The following is a 22799-nucleotide window of genomic DNA, read 5'->3' on the forward strand; positions in this document are numbered from 1 at the left end:
TGATCTTAGCTCCCTTCTCGTTCAGTTCATGTCTCCAACCTTTGTGTTATTACATATTCTGTCTTCAAACAGTAGATTTTAAATAAATAATGATAATACTTTATAGATAGTAGTAATTATATAGACAAACAGAATTTGAATTACTTCATTTCTGCATTTGAATCACTTCATTCTCCCTTTTGCAGGTGGTTCAATTTTATTAAAATTTACTCAGTTACTGGACAATTATTTACACAAAATTTTATTATGTTAAGGTATAATTAAGGGATCAAAGTTCAGGTTGGTAGGTATGTATAAAATCTTTCAAATAACCAGTTGTGCTTTTTCCTTTTTATATTGTAATATTTATCTTATTTAATTTTTAATTTTTTATTTATGGGAACGCATATATAAAGTTCAGTAGAGAAAATTCGTTATTGTCTCTTTCTTTTCTGGTCATTATTGTCATTCAATTTCTTGATTGTAAAAAAATGATCCATTTGTGGTTTCAAAAATGCCCACCCCAACTCTTGTCTTCTAATCTTCTTCCCACTTCTCCCTGATCTTTTGTCCCTAATTCACTCACTCCTGCCATTTTTTTGTTTACTTTTTTTTTTAATATTTTATTTATTTATTTGACAGAGAGAGATCACAAGTAAATAGAGAGGCAGGCAGAGAGAGAGAGAGAGAGAGAGAGGGAAGCAGGCTCCCTGCCGAGCAGAGAGCCCGACGCGGGGCTCGATCCCAGGACCCTGAGATCATGACCCGAGCCGAAGGCAGCGGCTCAACCCACTGAGCCACCCAGGCGCCCCTGTTTACTTTTTTTTTTAAAGTAATCTCTACCCTGCAGTGTGAGTCTCAAACTCATGACCCTGAGATGAAGAGTCACATGTTTCGCCACCTAAGCCAGTCAGGTGTCCCAAATTCTTGCCATTTCTTGAGCACAGAAATTTAGCTGCCTTTGTGAATAAAAGGAAGGCATCTGTGAGTGTCACAGAGTTAAGAGGAAGGGAGGAGTACGCCTGTGAAGGGGTCAGAATTTTCGAGGAGTGAACCCAAAGGCCAGCACTGAAGATATTCAAGGGATAATGACGTGGGGGTAAACGAGACGAGGCTAGGAGATCCACCTGCCCTTTTCCTGTTGGGAGTTTCCATCCTTTGCCAATCCTAGGCTAGATTCTGTGAGGGAGATAGAAGCTTCCTTCTAATCCAGTTACCCCAAACCCCTTGGAGAGCTGTATGTGTATGTTTCATTTGCTTGTGTCCTCAGGAACTTGTCTCCTAGGGCATAGTTTTAGGCTGAAACTGGGTTTTTCAGGTCAAAAAATGTCAAACAGTTGCAATTTCATGGTTTCAAGTGTTCCTTCTTATTGGTCATGATGGTTATGATGAAGACTATCTTTTGATTCTCTAATACCAAGATATTCTTTCAACAGGTAGGTCCAGCAGGTTTTAGGCCCTGGACACAGACTCAACAGTGGGCCTCACCCTTTGCAATGGGAATGATCTCTATAGAGATACATGGTTATAAGGAAAAAGGAAGTTCATTGTGTAACTTTAAATTCCTTTCCTATTACCAGACCATGCAGCTTATGGAATATTACAAATACTTCTTAAATAGGTTCCCTAATTATTTTGTGATTGATATAATTAATTATATTGTATCCTATATTTTGTATTTAAAAAGCGTGCCTGCCTGGCTCAGTGGGTTAAAGCCTCTGCCTTCGGCTCAGGTCATGATCCCAGGGTCCTGGGATTGAGCCCCGAACTGGGTTCTCTGCACAGCAGGGAGCCTGCTTCCTCCTCTCTCTCTGCCTGCCTCTCTGCCTACTTGTGATCCCTGTCTGTCATATAAATAAATGAAAATCTTAAAAAAAATAAAAAGCATTAATGTATTAAATACAAGCATTGAAAATATACTGCAATTCTTACAATGCTTTTTTGGCATTTCTTCAATTCTTACTGCCCCAGGTCCAAGTGACCTAGGTCTTTCTTTACCTCAGAGAGGTTCTGGCCAATGTTCATTTTCACTTGTTTGTGTGTGCCCTTAAAACTCATTGTTCATTTAACAATGCTAATTAGATACCAACTAACCACCTAATTGTATTAACTCTAGAAGAGGAATACAAAAACTTTTCTTTTCTTTATTTATTAAGGAAGCTCTATGCCCAATGTGGGGCTTGAACTCAGGACCCTAAGATCAAGAGTTGCATGCTCTACTGACAGAGCCTGCCAGGGACACACCCAAATATTTTTTCTCATCAAAATCATAGTCTAGTGAAACAGAAAGACAAATGTAGAAGTGGCACTCAATAATTCAGCAATAACTTTATCATTTGTGGGTTTTTTATATGGATAAAGTAATAATTTCAGTCTTAATACCCCTCTTAATGTTTAGACCATTTTGCATAAAGATTTAATATTCTGTGATCCTTTCTGGCCAAAATAGCCTCTTTATCCTTTTTTCAAAAAAAGATTTTATTTTTTAAGTAATCTCTACACCCAGTGTGGGGCTCAAACTCACAACCCTGAGATCGAGAGTCGCATGTTCTACCAACTAAGTCAGCCAAGCATCCCAAAGAACAGCTTATTTATCCTAATGGTGACACAGACCATAAAAACTTTTTAAAGATTTATTTATTTATTTGAGAGAGAGAGAGAGATAGGTGGTGCAGAGGGAGATGGAGAGAGAGAATCTCAGACTCCCACTGAGTACAGAGTCCAATGCAGGGCTCCATCCTATGACCCTGAGATCATGACATGAGCTGAAATCAAGAGCCGGCTGCTCAACTGACTGAGCCACCCAGGTACCCCACAGCACCTTTTACTTTTTTTAAAAAGGTAAAAATTTAAGTAAAAGGAAGTCTTTTTTGGTTTTACTAACAGCTCAAAGGAAAAAAGATTAAATCATATCATGCTTAATACGTATTTTGAAAGATCAATTTCATATATAGTTTATCCAGTTTTGTAATTTGATCAGTCACTTAAAAATTCTCTTTAAATTTGTAGTTTTAATCTTTCTTTGAATTTTCTCGGGTTTTTGAACTAGTGGTGGGTTTTTTTTTTAATAGATTTTATTTATTTTTTTGTCAGAGAGAGAGAGAGTACAAGCAGTGGGAACAGCAGGCAGAGGGAGAAGCAATCCCCTGCTGAGCAAGGAGCCCAATGCAGGCTTTATCCCAGGACCCTGGGATTATGACCTGAACCAAAGGCAGATGCTTAACAGACTGAGACACCCAGGCATCCCACATGCGATTTTTTTTTTTTTAAATTCCAGAGTGCATTAGAGTTATTACGTAAATTTATGCTTGTTACATAACGGATAATGATTGAGACATATGCTAAAAATACTAAATGCATTAAATAATCAGAATTTTAGCATCTGAAACTGTTCATCATGCATATTGGGGTTGTAGACAATATTTTCAAAAATATGCAAAATACAGCAAGAATATATATACTACTAAACAAAAGAAACTGGAAAATCTGCCTAACGTGATCATCTTTGCTCTTCCTGGATCACAGGGATGTGAATAAGAATACAGATTTTAAAGGATTGTTTCAATCAATAAAAAAACTAAAGCCAGATGGCCTATCAACTCAGCAATGTTTAGTGCAGGAAATAAGCAAATCAGCAGCTGTCATGTAAAAGGCTGTATACCTAGCTGGGGACTTGAGGATGGGCCTACTGTGATACGTTTTGAAGTCTCTGAAACCAGAGTTTAGTGTGAAATTGGGCATTTTATATGAATATACAACTGAAGATATCATGATGTTGGGGATCGAAGACAGGAAGAGTATAAAAAACCCTATAATGCCATAGAGCCCTTTAGGTTATGAACCACCATCACACTGGGAAACTGACACCATTCAACTCTTCACTGGATATTCAAAGGGAATTTCCTCTCTGTCTACATTTCTTCTGCTTTTTGATGGAGAATCATAGTTTTTATATTTCTTTTATACCTTACTCACTTTTGGATTTTTTTTCTCTGATGCCCTCTAAATCAGTGAGATATTTTGGGAAGAAGTTTCCAAATAGTAATGGCATATGTATAAAAAAAAAAAAAAAAGACAACAGACTCAAAATGGAATCACTTGTGCTAAGACCATGTCACCAAACTGAAACTTAATACCTAACCTAATTGCAGTTTCAACCTCCCCCAGGAATATAATCTTTAACTGGTCAGTCTGGAATTTATTGGTCAGCAGTAGAGAGGTAATTCACTTGAGAGACCCTTCCAACACCCCCCTCCCCAAAGAAAGATGAGGTAATCCATTTGTTCCTTGTCCCTGCCCCCTCCTGTCTGTAGAAGTCCCCTATTTTGTGTAACAATTTGGAACTTCTTTCTTTTTCTTTTTTTTTTTTTAAGATTTTATTTATTTGACAGACAGAGATCATAAGTAGGCAGAGAGGCAGGCAGAGAGGAAAGAAAGCAAGCTCCCTGCTGAGCAGAAAGCCAGATGTGGGGCTCGATCCCAGGACCCTGGGATCAGGACCTGAGCTGAAGGCAGCAGCTTAACCCACTGAGCCACCCAGGTGCCCCTTGGAGCTTCTTTCTATTTGCTATATGGGATGCTGCCTGATTCATGCATAAAGTCAGTGTGATCCTTAAGTTTATTCACCTGAATTTTGCTTTTTAACACACATTAAACTTAATTTTACAGTGATATTCCCACAAGATTTCTTACAGAGACATGCATGAGACCTCTTCCTTTTGTGAAATAGGGATAGGGTGAAGTAAAGAGTTTTTAATAGGGAACACTCTTTGGGAATCTCAGGAAGTTTGGGTGTCATTCTCCTGTGATTTTAGAACTCTTTTACTTTTAGAGTAAATTTACACTGACAGTGCCCTCAACTTCACCATTCCCAGAGATAGCTATATATTTAATTATTTTTAAATTTAAATTCAATTATTTAACATGTAGTGTATTATTAGTTTCAGAGGTAGAGTTCAGTGATTCATCTGTCTTATATAACACCCAGTGTTCATTACAACACGTGCCCTCCTTAATGTCCATCACCTAGTTACCCCATCCTCCCATCCCCCAGAGATAATTATTTAATGTTCATTCATTTCTTTCTAACTACAATATCAAAACAAGACACAAAAAGATTTGGCACGGCAATCTCTAGCAGACAAAAGGCTAGTGAAATTATGAAACAATCATCTCATGTTGCTAAAATATTGTAAAACAGCATTTAATCTTATGGTTGTTAAATTCACTCCTGGCTCTATACTTGCTTTTTTTGTTCCTTGGTCTTTACATTTTTTTTCTTTAAATTTGAGTATATTTAACACACAATGATATGACATCATATGGCTCTGTAATTGACTTGGTAACTAAGTACACACCAATTGCAGCCACTGAAGACAGCCAAGTCTGAAGACATCAGATGTTTGCCTTGACACAATGTTTTCCACAATATGTTCCATGGCTGTTAAAGGTGTTCCTTGGAAGGTTTCCTCAGTCAAGGAAGGTTGTGGAACACTTGACTAAACAAAATTCAACAGCCTTTCCACTGAAGCATTTCTCAAAGCCTTCATTATATTTACGTACAATAAGAACCTCTAAGAGGAGGTTACAATATATACTATTTGTCAAATGTATTTGCTCATAGGACTTTTTTTAAAAAAGATTTATTTATTTATTTATTTATTTGACAGAGAAAGAGAGAGAGATCACAAGTAGGCAGAGAGGTGGGCAGAGAGAGAGGTCAGCAGGCCCCCCACTGAGCAGGGAGCCCAATGCAGGGCTTGATCCCAGGACCGCGAGACCATGACCTGAGCCCAAGGCAGAGGCTTAACTCACTGAGTCAGCCAGGCGCCCCAGACCTTTTTTTTTTTTTTTTTTGAGGAGCATCCCATAAGACTAATATTTAAACCACAAAAGTAAGATGGATTTTCAATGTAATTTTGAAGCAGTTTATGTGGACACTTTCGTCAGTTGCTTTCCCAGCAACATTTTCCTCTTCTCCCTTCTTCTATTCCTCAGTTTCCATTTTGAGATCTTATAAGGTTCTAGGGAGGTTGATTCTGCCCCTCAATCCAGGGATGAAACATATGACCTAGGCTAAGCCATTCAGTGTGTTCCATCCAACAGACTTTGGTGATTGGTTGGAGGGGGCAGATATCAGAGCCCAATTCAATCAGAGTTCTTCCTGGAAATGCATGTGGGAGAACTGTGCTGGCTTCTTCCTGCTGGGTATTGGTGAGCAAGCAAGCCATCCTAGGAACTTCAGGCTACGCTTCTGGAAATGCAAAGAGAGCCAGTTTTATCAGGAAGGCAGTAACAAAGAAGAGAGAAGTTATGGTGAGAAACCGGTCCTCAGGGAGCTTGGAGCAAGCTCTCCCTGTGGGCATTTTATGTAACACCCCCCTAAATTTCCTTTATTGTTAAGCCAGTTGAGTTCAGTTTTCTTTTTAAAAGATTTTATTTATTTATTTGAGAGACAGCACATGTGGGTGTGTGGGAGCTAGAGGAGGAGTAGAGGGAGAGACAGAATCTCAAGCAGATCCCACTGAATGAAGGCCAAAGAAGGGCTCAACCCCACAACACTGAGATCATGACCTGAGCTGAAATCAAGATTCAGATGCCCAACTAAGTGAGGCACCCAGGTGCCCCTTAAGTTTTTATTATTTTTCCTTTCTTTCTTTTTTTTTGAATTTTATTTATTTGACAAAAAGATCACAAGTAGGCAGAGAAGCAGGCAGAGAGAGAGGGGGAAGCAGTCTCCCCACCGAGCAGGAAGCCCAATGTGGGATCCCAGGACCCTGGGATCATGACCCAAGCTGAAGACAAAGGCTTAACCCACTGAGGAATCCAGGCGCCCCTTAAGTTTGGTTTTCTATTATTAGATAGTTTACTTCCACAGTGAGACACACACTATAAAGGATTACCACCCCTTTTAAGAAAATAAATATCTATTTAACTGTAAAAGGAAGATTTACTCCTCTCTTTCCTCTCTGCACTCGAGATGGGATCTGTAATTGTTTATTGTTGCTATGACAACAATGTTCCAAAAGTGTGCTATTCTCATTTTACACTCCTGTACAAGTGTCATCAAAACACCCTGCTCCAACTTCATCAAATCAACCTACTCTGTACCAGGCAAGAAGGGTTCCAAGTTAGGACAGTTCTTGATTCTGAAGAAGCTCATAGTTTCAAATTTTCCAAATAATTTTACTCAAAATTGTGGGAAATAAATATAGAAGTTGGAAACCTTATAGATGCCAGTTTTACAGAGACATTTCCACAGTTAGAACAGCTAATCTGTCCTTATTTTCCCTCCAAAGAGTTGGCCCAAAGCAGCCTGTCTAGGTGCCTCACCTCCTGTCTGCTTCCTTTTCTCTCCATGGAAGAAGCTACCTTCATTCAATACCCAGAAGCAATTTCCTAGGTATTTTGGTTTTATTATTTAGGCAAAATTCACATAATATAAAATTAATTACTTTAAAGTGAACAATTCAGTGGTTTTTAGTACATTTACAATGTTGCACAACCACATTTTACTACCCTCAGAACATTTTCATCATCCCTCAAAAAACTTTGTCTGCATGAAGCCGTCATTCCCCTACCCCTGGCAATCACCTCAATCCCTGACAGTTACCAGTCTGTTTTCTGATTTTTATGGATTTACCTATTCTGGATATTTCATATCAGTGGCATCATTTAGTATATGGTTTTTCTGTCTGGCTTCTTTCATTTAACATAATGTTTTCTTTTGCTTTCTTTTTTTTTTTTAATATAGCAATGAGTCAAGAGCATTCACATTTTTATAGTGCTTCCAAATTTCTAATAGATATCTTCATGATTCAGGAAAAAAACCCCAGAAATTCTCAAATCATAAGTAATTAGTATTTTTTCAAAAAGATTATTTATTTATTTATTTATTTGAGAGGAGAGAAAGCATGAGTGGGTGTGGAGGGAGGGGCAGAAGGAGAGAGAGAACTGGACCTGGACTCCTTGCTGAGCAGGGAGCGTGCAAGGGGGCTCTGTCACAGGACCCTGAGATCATGATCTGAACAGAAGGCAGATGCTTAAACAACTGAGCCACCCAAGCACCTCCTTATAGCTAATATTCTGACACAGATTCAGAAGCACGTGGTCTTATTTGGAAATATCAAAGAGAAAAGATGAAAATATTCTGTAAATTAGTAAGAACAAAAATATAAAGCAATACACATATTCTCTCTCCACCTTCAGGAATGCTTAGGTAGAAAAAAAGGAATGAATGCTTATTGAATACATAGTATTTGTTAGGGACTTTGTGGGATTTTATGAGACTGACAAGCTGCCTAATACACTAAGGAGGGCATTTAACACCATATGGGATTTTAGTAATTCACCATAAAGAATGGTTGGTTAGAATATAGAAAAAAACAAAATAAAATGATATTCATAGTCAAACAACCCTCACATTTGGTATATTTCTTTCTAAGTTTTTTTAAAAATGTATGGATTGTTAACATTTTGTTTAGTTTTATATAGTTGTAATAATTCATTTACATGACTTTTTCCAAAATAAACACACTTTCCCATTTGATTCTAAGATATTCATGATATCATTTTGATGGCTGTAAAATACTTCATTTTATGATTACAGCATCATTTATAATTACTATTTTATTGGACATTCACATTATCTCCAATTTCTTGTTTTACCAATGATGTGATACATGTTTTGTAAATAAAGCTGTTTCACCATTTTTTTATTATTTCATTAAGAAAAGCTTCCAAAATGAAAAGTATTGGGTCAAAGGGCATGAACATATTAAGGATATGCCTATAGATCCAATATTACCAATATTAACCTATCAATATTCACTTAAATGTAGGATCACTCCAGTGTATTTTAAAACATATTACTACAACACAGCGAAAGTAAACACTTTATGGTACTGAATTAAAAAAATTTTTTAAAGATTTTATTTATTATTATTATTTTTTTTTTTTTAAAGATTTTATTTATTTATTTGACAGAGAGAGATCACAAGTAGGCAGAGAGGCAGGCAGAGAGAGTGAGAGGGAAGCAGGCTCCCTTCCGAGCAGAGAGCCGGATGTGGGACTCGATCCCAGGACCCCGAGATCATGACCCGAGCCGAAGGCAGCGGCCTAAACCACTGAGCCACCCAGGCGCCCCTATTTATTATTTTGACAGAAAGAGAAAGAGAGATCGAGCATAAGCAGGGGAGAGGGACAGAAGGAGAGGGAGAAGCGGGCTCTCCTCTGAGCAGGGAGACCGACATGGGCTTGATCCTAGGACCCAGGACCATGACCCTAGTTGAAAGCAGGCGCTTAATCAACTGACCCACCCAGGCTCCCTGAATCAAAATTTTTTAAAAATCAAATTGTTGGGATGCCTGGGTGGTATGCAGTTGGTTAAGCATCTGACTCTTCGTTTTGGCTCAGGTCATGATCTCAGGGTGGTGAGATACAACCCCGGGTTGGCTCTGGGCTCAACTCGATGTCTGCTTGAGTTTCTCTCTCCCTGTCCTTCTGCCCCTCCCCACCCCCCCACCCCTGACATACACACACTCTCTCTGTCTCTCTCAAATAAATAAATAAATAAATAAGTCTTTTAAAAAATCAACTTGTAGAACAAAACAGATGTCTGGTACAAACAAAAGAAAAACATCCTTACTTTTCAACAAGATATTGTTCTCCATTATTTTTTACAATATTATGAAAGTAACTAGCAAACTTCCACTCTTTCAATCTTAGAAGTGAGGAAATTTAAGGAAATTCTAAAACTATTCACACAAATAGAATGAAAATGGGGTAAGGCATCATGCCTGATCAACCAGTCACAGATCCATAGGGCTCCTTGAGCTGGGACTGATAGCGCAATTGGGGTATATAATAAAGAATTGAAACCTCTATTACCATCCAGATGCTTGATACTTAGATGACTACATAATGTTAACTATAACATTTGTAGGTTTCACAATTATGAGACGATAGTCTTCCCTCTGCCAGCAGGTGGCAGTAGATACTGCAACTAGGTCTTGGAGTCCAAAATGTAAAACCATCTCTGAGATTTTAATTTTCAGCATGACTTTTTATATTTAAATAATAACAGTAATACCCTGTAGGAAAACAGATGAATTCATTATGTCACCATCTTGCTTCATCTTTATTTCTGTCATTGGTACCAACCAGAATTGCTGAATGTGAAATAATCAGTAAACGTTAAGTAGCATGCACTTATATGCTAATCATTAGAGACCATCATTTTAACAAATTTTTATAATTACTTTCTTTTTTTTTTAAAGATTTTATTTACTTATGTGACAGAGAGAAGATCACAAGTAGGCAGAGAGGCAGGCAGAGAGAGAGAGAGGAGGAAGCAGGCTCCCTGCGGAGCAGAGAGCCCGATGCGGGGCTCGATCCCAGGATCCCGAGATCATGACCTGAGCCGAAGGCAGCGGCTTAATCCACTGAGCCACCCAGGCGCCCCAATTACTTTCTTTTTTTAAAGATTTTTATTTATTTATTTGACAGACAGAGATCACAAGTAGGCAGACAGGCAGGCAGAGAGAGAAGGGGAAGCAGGCTCCCTGCTGAGCAGAGAGCCCAATGCAGGGCTTGATCCCAGGACTCTGGGATCATGACCTGAGCTGAAGGCAGAGGCTTTAATCCACTGAACCACCCAGGCGCCCCTATAACTACTTTCTTTCAATGTATCTTTTCCTTTCCTTATCTCCTGCCAACAATCCAAGTCTTTTTTTTTTTTTTTTAAGATTTTTATTTATTTATTTGACAGACAGAGATCACAAGTAGGCAGAGAGGCAGGCAGAGAGAGAGGAGGAAGCAGGCTGTCCGCAGAGCAGAGAGCCCGATGCGGGGCTCGATCCCAGAACTCTGGGATCATGACCTGAGCCAAAGGCAGAGGTTTTAACCCACTGAGCCACCCAGGCACCCCAACAATCCAAGTCTTTTAACCCCTTCAGATGATTTATTTTGGTAACTTTCTTAATGACTTCTTTGCCTTTACTCTCCTCTTATTTCAATTAACTGTAAACACCACAGGAAGACTAATCTTCCTAATACATCTTTTGTATAATTTAATTCTCCTTTCAAAGAGGAGTAGCGTAAGAGCAGTCAGAAGGCTATTGTAGCTCAGGGGACAAGTGTGGAGGAACTCAGAGCAGGCAGGACACGGGATGGAGAGGAGGAGCTCCATGTAAATGTCATTATGGCTGTGAACCCATCAGGACTGACTGGATGGGATGGGAATAAAGAGAATAAAATATGATTGCCAAGTCTCTGCCTTAAGGAAGCAAACGGAGAGTGGTAGGAGAAGTGAATGGTGGCCTAGTGATCCCCATTTCTTGCGGGGGGGGGTAAGCTGAACTGAGGTTCACTGAGCCTAAGTCACTCTCCAAAGACAGAGAGATCAGCGTGGAAGGAAAGAGACTGAGGAAAGCATGTTCCCCAGCATTTTCCATGCAGAGCTCAAGTTTTATCAGAGAGTGAATTCCTCTAGACTGGTGTTTTTCAAACTATCAGTGGTGAATGATTTTTTTTAATTTTTAAAATTTTATTTATTTATTTAAGTAGGTAGAGAGACAGGCAGAGAGAGGGGGGAAGCAAGCTCCCCACTGAGCAGAGAGCCCGATGCAGGACTCGATCCCAGGACCCTGAGACCATGACCTGAGCCGAAGGCAGAGGCTTTAACCCACTGAGCCACCCAGGCACCCCTGAATGATCTTTTAAAATTACCATCCCATGACCGACCAATACTTTAAAAAAAATAACAAAATGAATTACTAAGGGAACACACTTTGAGAGACTGTGGATCTGCTAAACACAGTAGAGCAATTAAAAAAAGAAAAAAAGAAGAAGTGCCTCATATATGGCTTATATTCTACATAGTGTAGACTCTGTACCCAAGGATAGAACTGAACCACAAACTTTTGGCTGCTTGCCAATCTTTAAAAAAGGCAGGACCCAGAGTGTTATACCTTTATAAAGCTGCAAAAAAACTTGAAAAAAAAGTTAGGGTCATTAAATCTTTCAGAACAATTGACACTAATTGGTGTGCTTATTTCGGGATAGTTTGTGTACATAATAGTTTACAATCCATGTTTCTCAACTTCTTAGGTAGTCTCTGGACTACGTTTTGAAGAATGATACTGAAGTTTCGCAGCAAGCCCTTGGCTGTGGGGAATTATCATAATCAAGTCTCATGGAGAAAGGGTGGCAGCTGTTACTTTTAATCAGTGTGCTCAAAGAGGGAAGAAAATGAAGGCTCCTTTTGTTCCTGCTGGTGGATGGATGGCTGGTAGTTGGCAGTTTGCCAGATTACCCAATCAGTTTTTCTTGATACACTTGGTCTCTGGAGAGGCTGAAATGCTTGGCAGCTCAGGCAGACCCTCAGCCTACTTTGTATACTTGTGTGCATGTCAGTAAGCTCAAGGAGCTCATCTGTTACCAAATAAATGCAACATTGAGTTGTCCTGGGCTAGTTAGCTGTCTCCCACCTCTTTGCCTCTTTGTCAAGTTCCTCCTGGAAAGCATTCAGATTCACATAAATTGCTTTTCACATTAAAGGCAATTTTTGCTTTTCTTCAAGTTGCTCTGTTTGCTGCAGGGTGGTGGAAATCAAAGAAGGAAAGACACTATGGCCGGTCAAATAGCAGTAGCTACCGATGGACTGTTTACAGAGCCCTGCTTGGGGGTGGGGGAGTTGATAATCTGATGAGCAAGACAGATAAAAATGAGAGTATGGGACACCTGGGTGGCTCAGTAGGCTAAGCATCTGCCTTCAGCTCAGGTTATGATCCCAGGGTCCTGGGGTCAAGTCTCACACCGGGCTCCTTGTTCTGCAGGGAGCCTCCTTTTCCCTCTGCCTGCTGTTCCCTCTGCTTGTGCTCTCTCTCACTCTGTCTTTGACAAATAAAATAAAATAAAATAAAATAAAATAAAATAAAATAAATCTTAAAAAAAAAGATTGAGAAAATACCTTTAAAAATGAAAGAGGAAGAATTGTACAACCTGAACACATGATATATAACATGTGTTCAACATGTAATTCTATAAGTGATTCAAAATAGCAAATAGAAATAATAGCAAATAAGAAATCAATTCACTCAAAAACATTTTTGAATGTTTACTGTGTGCCAGATACTAAGGATGTATTGGTGAACAATATCAGGTAATGAAGATTTACCCATGATTTCTTCTAAGAGTTTAATGGTTTTCGCTCTTGTATTTAAGCCCTCAACCCATTTTGAGGTGGGTTTTTTTTTGTTTGTTTATTTTTGTTTTGGTATATGGGATGAAGTAAGGGCCTAACTTCATTCTTTTGCATGTAGATACCCAATTATCTCAGCATCATTTATTGAAGAGATTATTCTTTTCCTGTAGAACTAATTGCCTTGGCACTCTTGACATATATATTAACGATGTACATAAGGTTTATTTCTGGCCTCTAATTCTATTCCATTGGTCTGTATGTTTATCCTTATGCCATTACTACAGTTCTTATTGCTCTAATTTCATAGTAAATTTTGAATTAATAATTTGGAGGATTCATGTGTCCTCTAAATGTGTTCTTCTTTTTCCAGATTGTTTTTGTTATGTCGGGTCCCTTGAAATTCAGTATGAATTTGAGGATCAGGTTTTCCATTTCTGAAAAAAGGGCCATCAAAATTTTGATAGGGGTTGCATTGAACTTGTAGATCACTTTAGGTAACATTGTCATCTTAACATCTTCTGTCATCGTCTGATCCATGAACATGGAATGTCTTTCCATTTATTTGCCTTCTTTAATGTTCTTTAAAGCAATATTTTATAGTTTTCAATGTATAAGGCTTTCATCATCTTGGTTAAATTTATTCTTTAAGTATTTTGTTCTTTTGGATGCTATTGTAACTGTATGTAGGGTTTTGTTTTTGTTTTGAGAGAGAGTGTGAGTGAGCAGGGCAGGCTAGGGGCAGGGACAGAGAGAGAGAATCTTTTTTTTTTTTTTAAGATTTTATTTATTTATTTGACAGACATCACAAGTAGGCAGAGAGACAGGCAGAGAGAGAGGAGGAAGCAGGCTCCCTGCAGAGCAGAGAGGCTGATGCGGGGCTCGATCCCAGGACCCTGGGACCGTGACCTGAGCCAAAGGCTTTAACCCACTGAGCCACCCGGCGCCTTGAGAGAGAGAATCTAAGCAGGCTCCATGCCCAGTGCAAAGCCCGGATATAGGGCTGGATCTCACAACCTGATCGTGACCTGAGCTGAACTGAAGAGTCAGATGCTTAACCAACTGAGACACCCAGGCACCTCATGTAACTGTATATAGGTTTTGGAAGCCATATCAAGGGAGTTATATTCAAAGTAGATGAAACTGTAAGCCAGAGGGCACAGTGTTGTGAAATACCTCTGTATTAAGGGAACAATTAAGACAACCAATTAGGGATTCTAGGCTCTCCTAGAAGTCTGGTTAATACTTTATCTCTTCTAAACATCTGACTGTCCTCTCAACCATAGTGGATGATCTCACTGAGATAATAGAAAACTATCAAAAAGGAACTTCCTCATTTCTCCGTACTAAATCGTTACTCCTATTTGCGTGTATACCCATGGACTTCATCTTGCCCCTGGTCAACAGAGAGCAAGCATTTTTTTGAGCAAAGGTCATTTTTTACTTGGCTACAAGGTACCCTGCCCCCATACCTACTCAGTATTTTGCTGCCTCAGATATCCCCTCTTTCTCTTTATCATCACTGTTTCTCTCTCCATTGCTTCATTCCACCAGTCTACATGCTCTGTTATTTCCCATTTAAAAACACTTTTTCCTTACCCCAGCACCCCCTCTCACAACCACCTCATTTCTCTGTTCTATGTAACAAAATTTCTTGAAAGAATTGTTTGTTCAAATTTTCTTTACTTCTCATCTTTCAAAATTTGCTAATAGGTAATACATGTACATGGAGATAGATTACCTCTATTTCTATACTTTAGCCATCAAGTTCCCCCTCCCTGGAGGCAACAACTATTACCAGTTTCTTATATAATTCTTCCAGAGATAATCTTAAAATTAAAATACATAAAATCTTAAAATACACATTAAAATACACATACATATATGTACAACACAAAACAAAGGGCCCCTAATGTAAATTATGGACTTCAGCTAATAATAATGTACCAATACTGGTTTGACTGTAATAAATGTACTACAGTAAAGCAAGATATTAATAATTAGGGAATCTTTGAACAGTGGGGAAGAGGAATATATGGGAACTCCGGTATTAGCTGCTCAATTTCCTGTAAAATGAAAACAACCCTAAGTCTCTAAAACAACCTATAGTCTATTCATGGGGTGACCGGGTGTCTCAGTCTGTTAAGTTTCCAAGTCTTGATTTTGGCTCAGGTCATAATCTTGGGGTTGTGAGATTGAGTCCCACCTTGCGCTCCAGCTTCGCTGGGTGTGGAGCCTGCTTCAGATTCTTTCTCTCCATCTGTCCCTCCCCCCAAATAAATAAATCTTAAAAAATGAAAATAGAAGAACGCTGAGAATAATAAATATGAAAGCAAGAACTAGTTCTATGAGAAAGCGAATAGTAAAAGATATGAACCGTTAGCTAATGAAGGAAACATGCTGAGGAAGGGGACGGATGAAGATTTACTTTAAAAAAAAATTATTATTAAATATTTTCGGCATACCAAAAGGCTCAAACAATAATGTGAGGCATGCCCGTGAAACCATCACCAACCTAAAGAATGAAACATAATCAAACAGCATTTGAAGGCCCTGTACACTTCTTGATTTCATCTCGCTCGTCTCCCACTGTCTTTAAATTTGTGTTTATCATTCCAACGCATTTTGTAATTTTATAATTTATATACATCCCCCCCAGTTGTATTATTTTGCATGTTTTGAACTATATAAATGGTATTTTACACTACATATTCTTCAACCTGTTCGCTGAGCCCTGTTTTTCCCGTGTTTATCCATATTATCCCCGTTAGTAGATATGGAGTACATTCTTTTCTACATGCTATATTCTATTACATCGCATACATATACCACAATTTATTTATTCTTGTTAATGTCAATGAACAGATTTTTTGCAACTATTAAGTTTTATCATTAGCATTATCGTATGCCCAGGCATTTCTTGCGGTCCATATGGGAGACTTATCCTAAAAGCGGGGTAGGCACATGTAATTTTATTAAATAATTTCTAATCGCTCTCCCAAGCACTTGAGTCGGTTTAGACTACAAAATAGTTCTTGTTGCTTCAGTGCTCATCAACACGGAGGCAGTGAGACTTTTCACTCTGTATTTCTGAGTTCATGGCATCTCACGTTATACGAATTCTCCAATTTTATTTCAATTAGTTCTCACAATAAGTCAGTGGGTTAGGCATTATTATTCCCACTTGCAGATGAGAAAACAAAAACAAAATCTCTCCGTTTTGAGACAACAGTTTCTTTTCTTTCTTAAAAAAAATCTAAATTCAGCCTCCCGTATTGAACCTTTTTCCTGTCCGCTCTGGAAAGGCTGCTGGCTTGGAAAGTAGATTGCACTCGGCCGGCTGTCCAGAGTTGGCGGCGTTCCCTACCTCTCCTCCACCCTCCCCAAGACTGCTCGACACCTCCCCACCCCGAGGCCGTCGTGGCTCTGAAACGCTGTAGAACAGGGTTTGGACCACTGGCGACGCCGTAGTCCCCTCCTTTTTTCTCCCCCGCCCCGCTCTGTGCTCCGAGGGCGCCCTCCGCCGCGCTGGAGAAGGCGGGGACGGAGACTTCCAGCAGCACCACTGTTCGGGATAGGCCCAGGCTAGCGGCGCCAGAGCTCCGGTCACCGGAAGTGCTGCGGTCTCTCCCTCTCCTGAGCCGCTGTCGCCGAGGTTGGAGCGCTGCCCCGGAAGTCCTCCCCCTGTCCCCCGCCCGCGGCAAACATGGCGGTAGACTCGGCGATGGAGCTGCTATTTTTAGATACTTTTAAACACCCTAGCGCTGAGGTAAGGCTTTGCGACTTGATTCCGATTCTGCTTCTCGACTTGAGGACCCTTACAAAAGGTCATTAGGCGTGCCTCGACTTTTCCTCCTGCCGATTGCCGCTTTAACTCCTCACATGCCAGCCCCCTCCCCCCAGTTTGGGTGTGGGCAACCACGTCTGAGGGAGGGCGGCGGTAGCCCCCTCGTTTCCCTGCTTTCCGTTAGTTCCCCTTGTCTGTGGTCGAGTCGGCCGCTCAGCTTGCCTTGCTTCTTTGTTGTGCTGTTGTTCCTGTCAGCTTTGGGTGTTGAGAAGGGTCATGGTTCTCAGATTTATCTCAGGTGCTGTTTGGGAGGGGTCTCGGACAGCTTGAGTTTGACAGTACAGGTGACTGAGCAGGTCACGCAGGCTTCTTGGTTCCTAAATCCGTCCTCCTAGGTCTCCTTCCTTGCAGGAGTTGTGTTGCCCAGATGTGACACTCACTCGGTTTACGATTGCGGCGTTCTCCAGTTGGCCCTGAAACTTTAAGACTTAGCTCTTGGAAAGATTTCGCGCAGTAAGGCATGGATTACTTACACGGAACGTCCTCTACGTGGAGAGAACTTGCGAAGAGAGAACTGAGAGAACTGTAGTCAAACTGTACAGCATAGTAGCATTGTCGTTCGTGAGCGGCGAGGGTGGGGGGGGTCTTGCGGAGTAATCGTTCTGTAATAACTTGAGCTCCCTTGAACGCATGACTGTCCCTGTGATAATGAAATTGAATAAAGCTGGTTAACTAAAGGTTCCCGAAAGCTGGCAACAATGAACATTAACGAAGTCCGTAGAGAGAATAAAACCACCCAGAACTCACTTTTCTCTTTCAGTGTAGACTTAGAGAACTCTCCTTTCCTCGGAGAGAATGATGATAGTGAGTAGTGGTTGTTATCTTCATGCTTTGTTTGGCAAAATAAAAAGTTGACAACTTTGGTCTTCTAATTGTTTTCAGCGAATGGTTTATAGGTGTGTAACAATCAAGACGTTGGAAACTTAAGCGTGTCTTAAAAACAGTGAATGAATTTGTGGTCTCATTTCTTGTGGTTCAGTTCGTTGTGCTTGTTCAACGACCATACTCTCTTCCAGCTGTACTTCCAGCTAGGCTTTAGAAAACTCGTGGAGTTAGTAGTTGGATCAGAACAAACCTGTCATGTGTATAGTAAAAGAGAACTATTAAAAATGAAGGAAGCATATTATAAGTTAGTGGCATTCTTGTTTGGGAAAATCAGCATTCATTCACTTACAAAATTTCATTCATCAGCATTCATTCACTTATAAAAATAAAAAAAAGTTCACTTATAAAAATCAGCATTCACTTATAAAATACTTTATAAAAAAGCATTCACTTATAAAATTAAGAATCTAGTGTTTCTTCATTCATTCTTAGACAAACATTGAGAACCAGGAGAGGATAGGACCAGTGTGGGCAGTGTTTGAGGAAGGCTTAGTAGAGATCACATTTGAACTGAGTCTTGAAGGAAGGCTAAGGGTATGTGGGGGATATGGAACATTGAATTGTTTGTTCCCAGGGAGTTTATAACTAAGTATTGGAGGTTAGATCCACAAAATTATGGTTCAAGTTAGAATCCGGTAAGTACATAAAGAAGCGGTGGGAATTCCTTGGGTTTTATCATCTTTCTCTCCCTCTCTCTTTCGTTTTAAAAGTAAGCTAGCTGTGCACCCAATGTGGGGCTGAGATCAAGAGTTGAATTCTCTACCGGCTGAGCCAGCCAGGCGCCCTTATTCCAAAGTGCTGATTTGTGTCTGACGTATTAGGACCCAAGTCAATATTTCTTTAGCTTCCTTAGGTGCTACCACTAAAGGCTATGTGATTTCAGGGGAGGGAGAAATCACTCTTGATTTGAGAATATCAGGTAAGACTTCATCAAGGCTGTGAACTTGGTCCTTTGTGGAAGAGGAAATGTTCCACAATTGTAGATAAGAAAGCAGGGCATTTATTCTCCTGGAGTAGTCGGTCCTCTTTAGAGAATGCCAAAAGTCCTAGTATGAAGTGATAGCTGAAGGGCAGTTTGAAGCCAGATCATGGAATTCCTTGAATGCTCAGCAAAGGAGTACGGACTTTGTTTTGTAGGAAATAGGTAGTTTTTGAGCAGGCAAATTAATTGACTAGTAAAATACATTAAATTGATTTATTGATCAGTAATACCTAAAATGTTTCAGAAAAATTAGAGGTAGCAAATCAAGAAGAAAAAAGTGAGATGTAGTGAAAGTTCTAGGTTAGCAGGTAGGCAGTAATCATTGCCAGCATTTATTGAATGTTTATTATGTTCAAGACGCAGTGCTTTGGTAGTTTAGTTATATTTTCTCTAATTACTTTTCAACAATTTTGAAAGATTCTTATCCTCTATTTATAGATAAGAAGACTTTATGTGAGAGGTTAGGTGACTGTCCTAAAGTGGTGTAGCTGGATTAAGGCATTTCAGTGCCTATTTCCTGGCTCTAAAGCAGTGCCATACTGTGTCTCAGTGGGACTAAGTAGGAGGGGTTAGACACAAGATAAATTTTGGATATAGAATTGATAGCATGGCAACTGATTGTGTGAGGGAGAAGAGTAGCTAAAAATGATAGAGTCCTAGTTATAGAGACTAGAGAACTGGTGGGATCATTGATAGAAATAGAAATGTCTGGAATTGGGTGTGATGGGAACAAGATAATTTTAGTTTTTGGTGTGTTTAGTAGTATACCAGAGAGCTTTGTTCAGTAGGAAACTGGGAATCTGTTTTAACAATTTACTTACGAAAAATACTTTTGAAGGTGAGCTAAGGTCTGGGAGTGGCAATACAAAGAAGAAAACAAAAAACTCCCAAAATCCATTGCCCTTGCTTCCAAAGGAGTTTGTAACCTGGTGAAAAAGATACTTATTTACATTTCCCAAGAGGAATACTGAAACAGGTTTTGGTATTTCTAAATGAATTACAATTGTGTTTGTGGTTTTTATGTCACTTTTTAAAAATTAAATAACTTATTTTAGTAAATTTTAAATTCGTTCTAGAAAAATGAGGAAGTACAGAAAAGCAAAGGCTTTCATAATCCCACCTTTCTTAGTCCGAGCTATGATTAACAGCTTTTTAAATTTTTTTTCCAGATCCTCTAGTAGATACATACATACTTAAATGTATACACCATCACCCACGTTAACATACCCATACTGTATTACTGTTCTTTTCTCACCTAACAATGTGTCATGCATCTTTATAGATCAAGAGTTACACTTATATAACATTTTAAAAGTATACTTTATTTTAAAACATTATCTTTTTATTATGACAAGGTAGCACATGTATGAGGCACAGATTCAAAAGGTACAAAAGGTTATACAGTAAAAAGTATGTCTTTTTCTTATTATTGTCCTCTAGCCATCCTGTTTCTTTCCCTAGATATTCTATATAATACCACTTTTTGGCTGCATAATATTTCTTCAAGACTGTTATTTATATATTCTCATACATTTAGGTTTCTAACTTTTTACAGTGATGTCTTTATTTTTTTATTTCTATTTTTATTTTTTTTTAAATAGGCTGTATGCCCAGTGTGGAGCCCAGTGTGGGGCTGAACTCATGATCCTGAGATCAAGACCTGAGCTGAGGTCAAGAGTTGTACACTTCACTGACTGAGCCACCCCAGGCACTCCAATCTGTCATTAATTATTACTTTCTAGAGTGGAATTGCTGGATTAAAATAATAGTCTTACAGGAGTGATCGAGGCTAGAAAATCCCTCTTTCTTTTATTTATTTATTTTTTTTAGAGAGAGAACGGCAGGTGGTGGAGGGCAGAGGGAAAAGGGTAAAGAGAATGTTTATTTATTTATTTATTTTGAGAGAGAGGGAGAGAGAGACTCCCAAGCAGGCTCCAAAATCAGTGCAGAGTCTGACATGACTTTGAGTTCATGACCTGAGCTGATACCAAGAGTCAGACACTTAACACACTGAGCCACCCAGTCACCCCAGTCCTACTTTTAGAGTTTCTTTAAGAAACCACTTTGGAACTCATCTGGATAAAAGTAATAATGGAAGTGATAGGATTGGATAAGATACCCTTAGCTTACCTTTAAGGAGAGTGTAAAAAGAAAATAGAAAATATTTTCAGGGATAGAAGAGTGAGGAGGGGGATACAGCTATACTGTGACACAGGAACTCTTTCTGAAGGTAAATGTGGTTCAGAATCCTGGAATTTGACCAATTTATTCTTCACAATTTCTGTTACCTCCATAATTGTAAATCTCTCATGATCTCCCATTGCCAACCTGTGTTCCTAGGTTTATGTACTCCTCTAGATATCTTTTTTTTAAATTTAAATTTTATTTTTTTAAGATTTTATTTGTCCGAGAGAGAGAAAGAGAGAGAGAGCGCGCGCATAAACAAGGGGAGTGGCTGGCAGAGGGAGAAGCATGCTCCCCACTGAGCAAGGAGCCTAATGTGGGACTTAATCCCAGGACCCTGGGATCCTGACCAGAGCCGGAGGCAGATGCTTAATTGACGGAGCCACCCAGGTGTCTCGATCTTTTTTTTTTTTTTTTCAAAGATTTTATTTATTTGAGACAGAGAGTGTGCACAGGAGCAGGGGGAGGGGCAATTAGGGACAAGCAGACTCCCTGCTGAGTGGGGAACCTGCTGTGGGGCTTGATATGGCGCTCAGTCCCAGAACCCTGAGATCATGACCTGAGCTGAAGTCAGACACTTAACCAACTAAACCGCACAGACATCCTATATGCCTCAAGATAACCTTAAGCCCCTACTTCATTGTAATATTTTTTGACTTTCTGAGAATACAATTCAATCAGCTTTTATTAAGCACTTACTAAAAGTCATGCATTAGGGGCACCTGGGTGGCTCAGTGGGTTAAACCTCTGCCTTCGGCTCAGGTCATGATCTCAGGGTCGAGCCCCACATCAGGCTCTTTGCTCAGCAGGGAGCCTACTTCCCGTGGCCCCTACCACCTGCCTCTGCCTACTTGTGATCTCTGTCAAATAAAAATTTTTTTAAAAAGTTATGCATTAAATGAATATGCTAGGCACTATGAATGTAACAGTAAACCGAGACTTCATTCTTGTCTTCTTGAAATACCACTCTATTGGGGGAGAGAAAAGAAGCAATTGCAATTTAGTTTGATAGGAGGCTTTTGAGTCACAAGGAGAGGCACCTATTTAGACTTGCTCAGGCACAGCTTTCAAGAGAAAGTTGATCTCTAAAAGGAGATGGGACAGAGGAGTGTGGGAGCAGAGATATTAGCATGAGTGAGGCATGAAGATGAGAAAGAGCATGGTATGTTGGAGCTATAAATTTGGAGTGATAAGAAGGGACTATACTTTGTGTGTGTATACATATATACATATGTGTGTGTGTATATATATACATACATATGTGTATATATATGTTTTAAAGATTTTTTAAAATTTGAGAGCGAGAGAAAGAGAGCATGACAGGGGAGGTCAGAGGGAGAAGCAGACTCCCCATGAAGCTGGGGTCCGTTGTGGGACTCGATCTGTGCCTCCGGGATCATGACGTGATCTGAAGGCAGTCGCCCAACCAACTGAGCCACCCAGGCGCCCCTGTACTTGTATATTAGACAAGAAATTTGGCCTGGGGACATTAAGGAACAGGGGAGTGATAAATTCACCTTCTAGAAGGACCATACTGCAAGAGGGGAATGGGTTGGAAGGGGGCAAGAAAGAAGCACAAAACTGGTTAGGATCCTATTGCTGTAATCGAGATTAGTGTAAATAGTGTCTAGAACTCGAGAAGTGACAGCAGTAATGGAGAGAAATACACAGATTTTTTAAAAAAGATTTCATTTATTTGAGAGAGGATGAGTGGAGGGGGA

General features: G+C 39.6%; 1 protein-coding gene across 1 annotated transcript in view; it reads left to right on the top strand.

Moving 5' to 3' along the window:
* The first annotated feature begins 16714 nt into the window (after positions 1–16714).
* VIRMA (vir like m6A methyltransferase associated) overlaps positions 16715–22799 on the top strand; it is a 60492-nt gene continuing 54407 nt past the window's right edge. The window contains exon 1 of the mRNA XM_046009372.1: positions 16715–16949. Within this exon, the coding sequence (XP_045865328.1) occupies positions 16887–16949 (63 nt within the window). The 5' untranslated portion in view covers positions 16715–16886. The remainder of the gene's footprint in view (positions 16950–22799) is intronic.

The sequence above is a fragment of the Meles meles genome, chromosome 1 (assembly GCF_922984935.1).
Source record: "Meles meles chromosome 1, mMelMel3.1 paternal haplotype, whole genome shotgun sequence".
Taxonomy (NCBI): Eukaryota; Metazoa; Chordata; class Mammalia; order Carnivora; family Mustelidae; genus Meles; species Meles meles.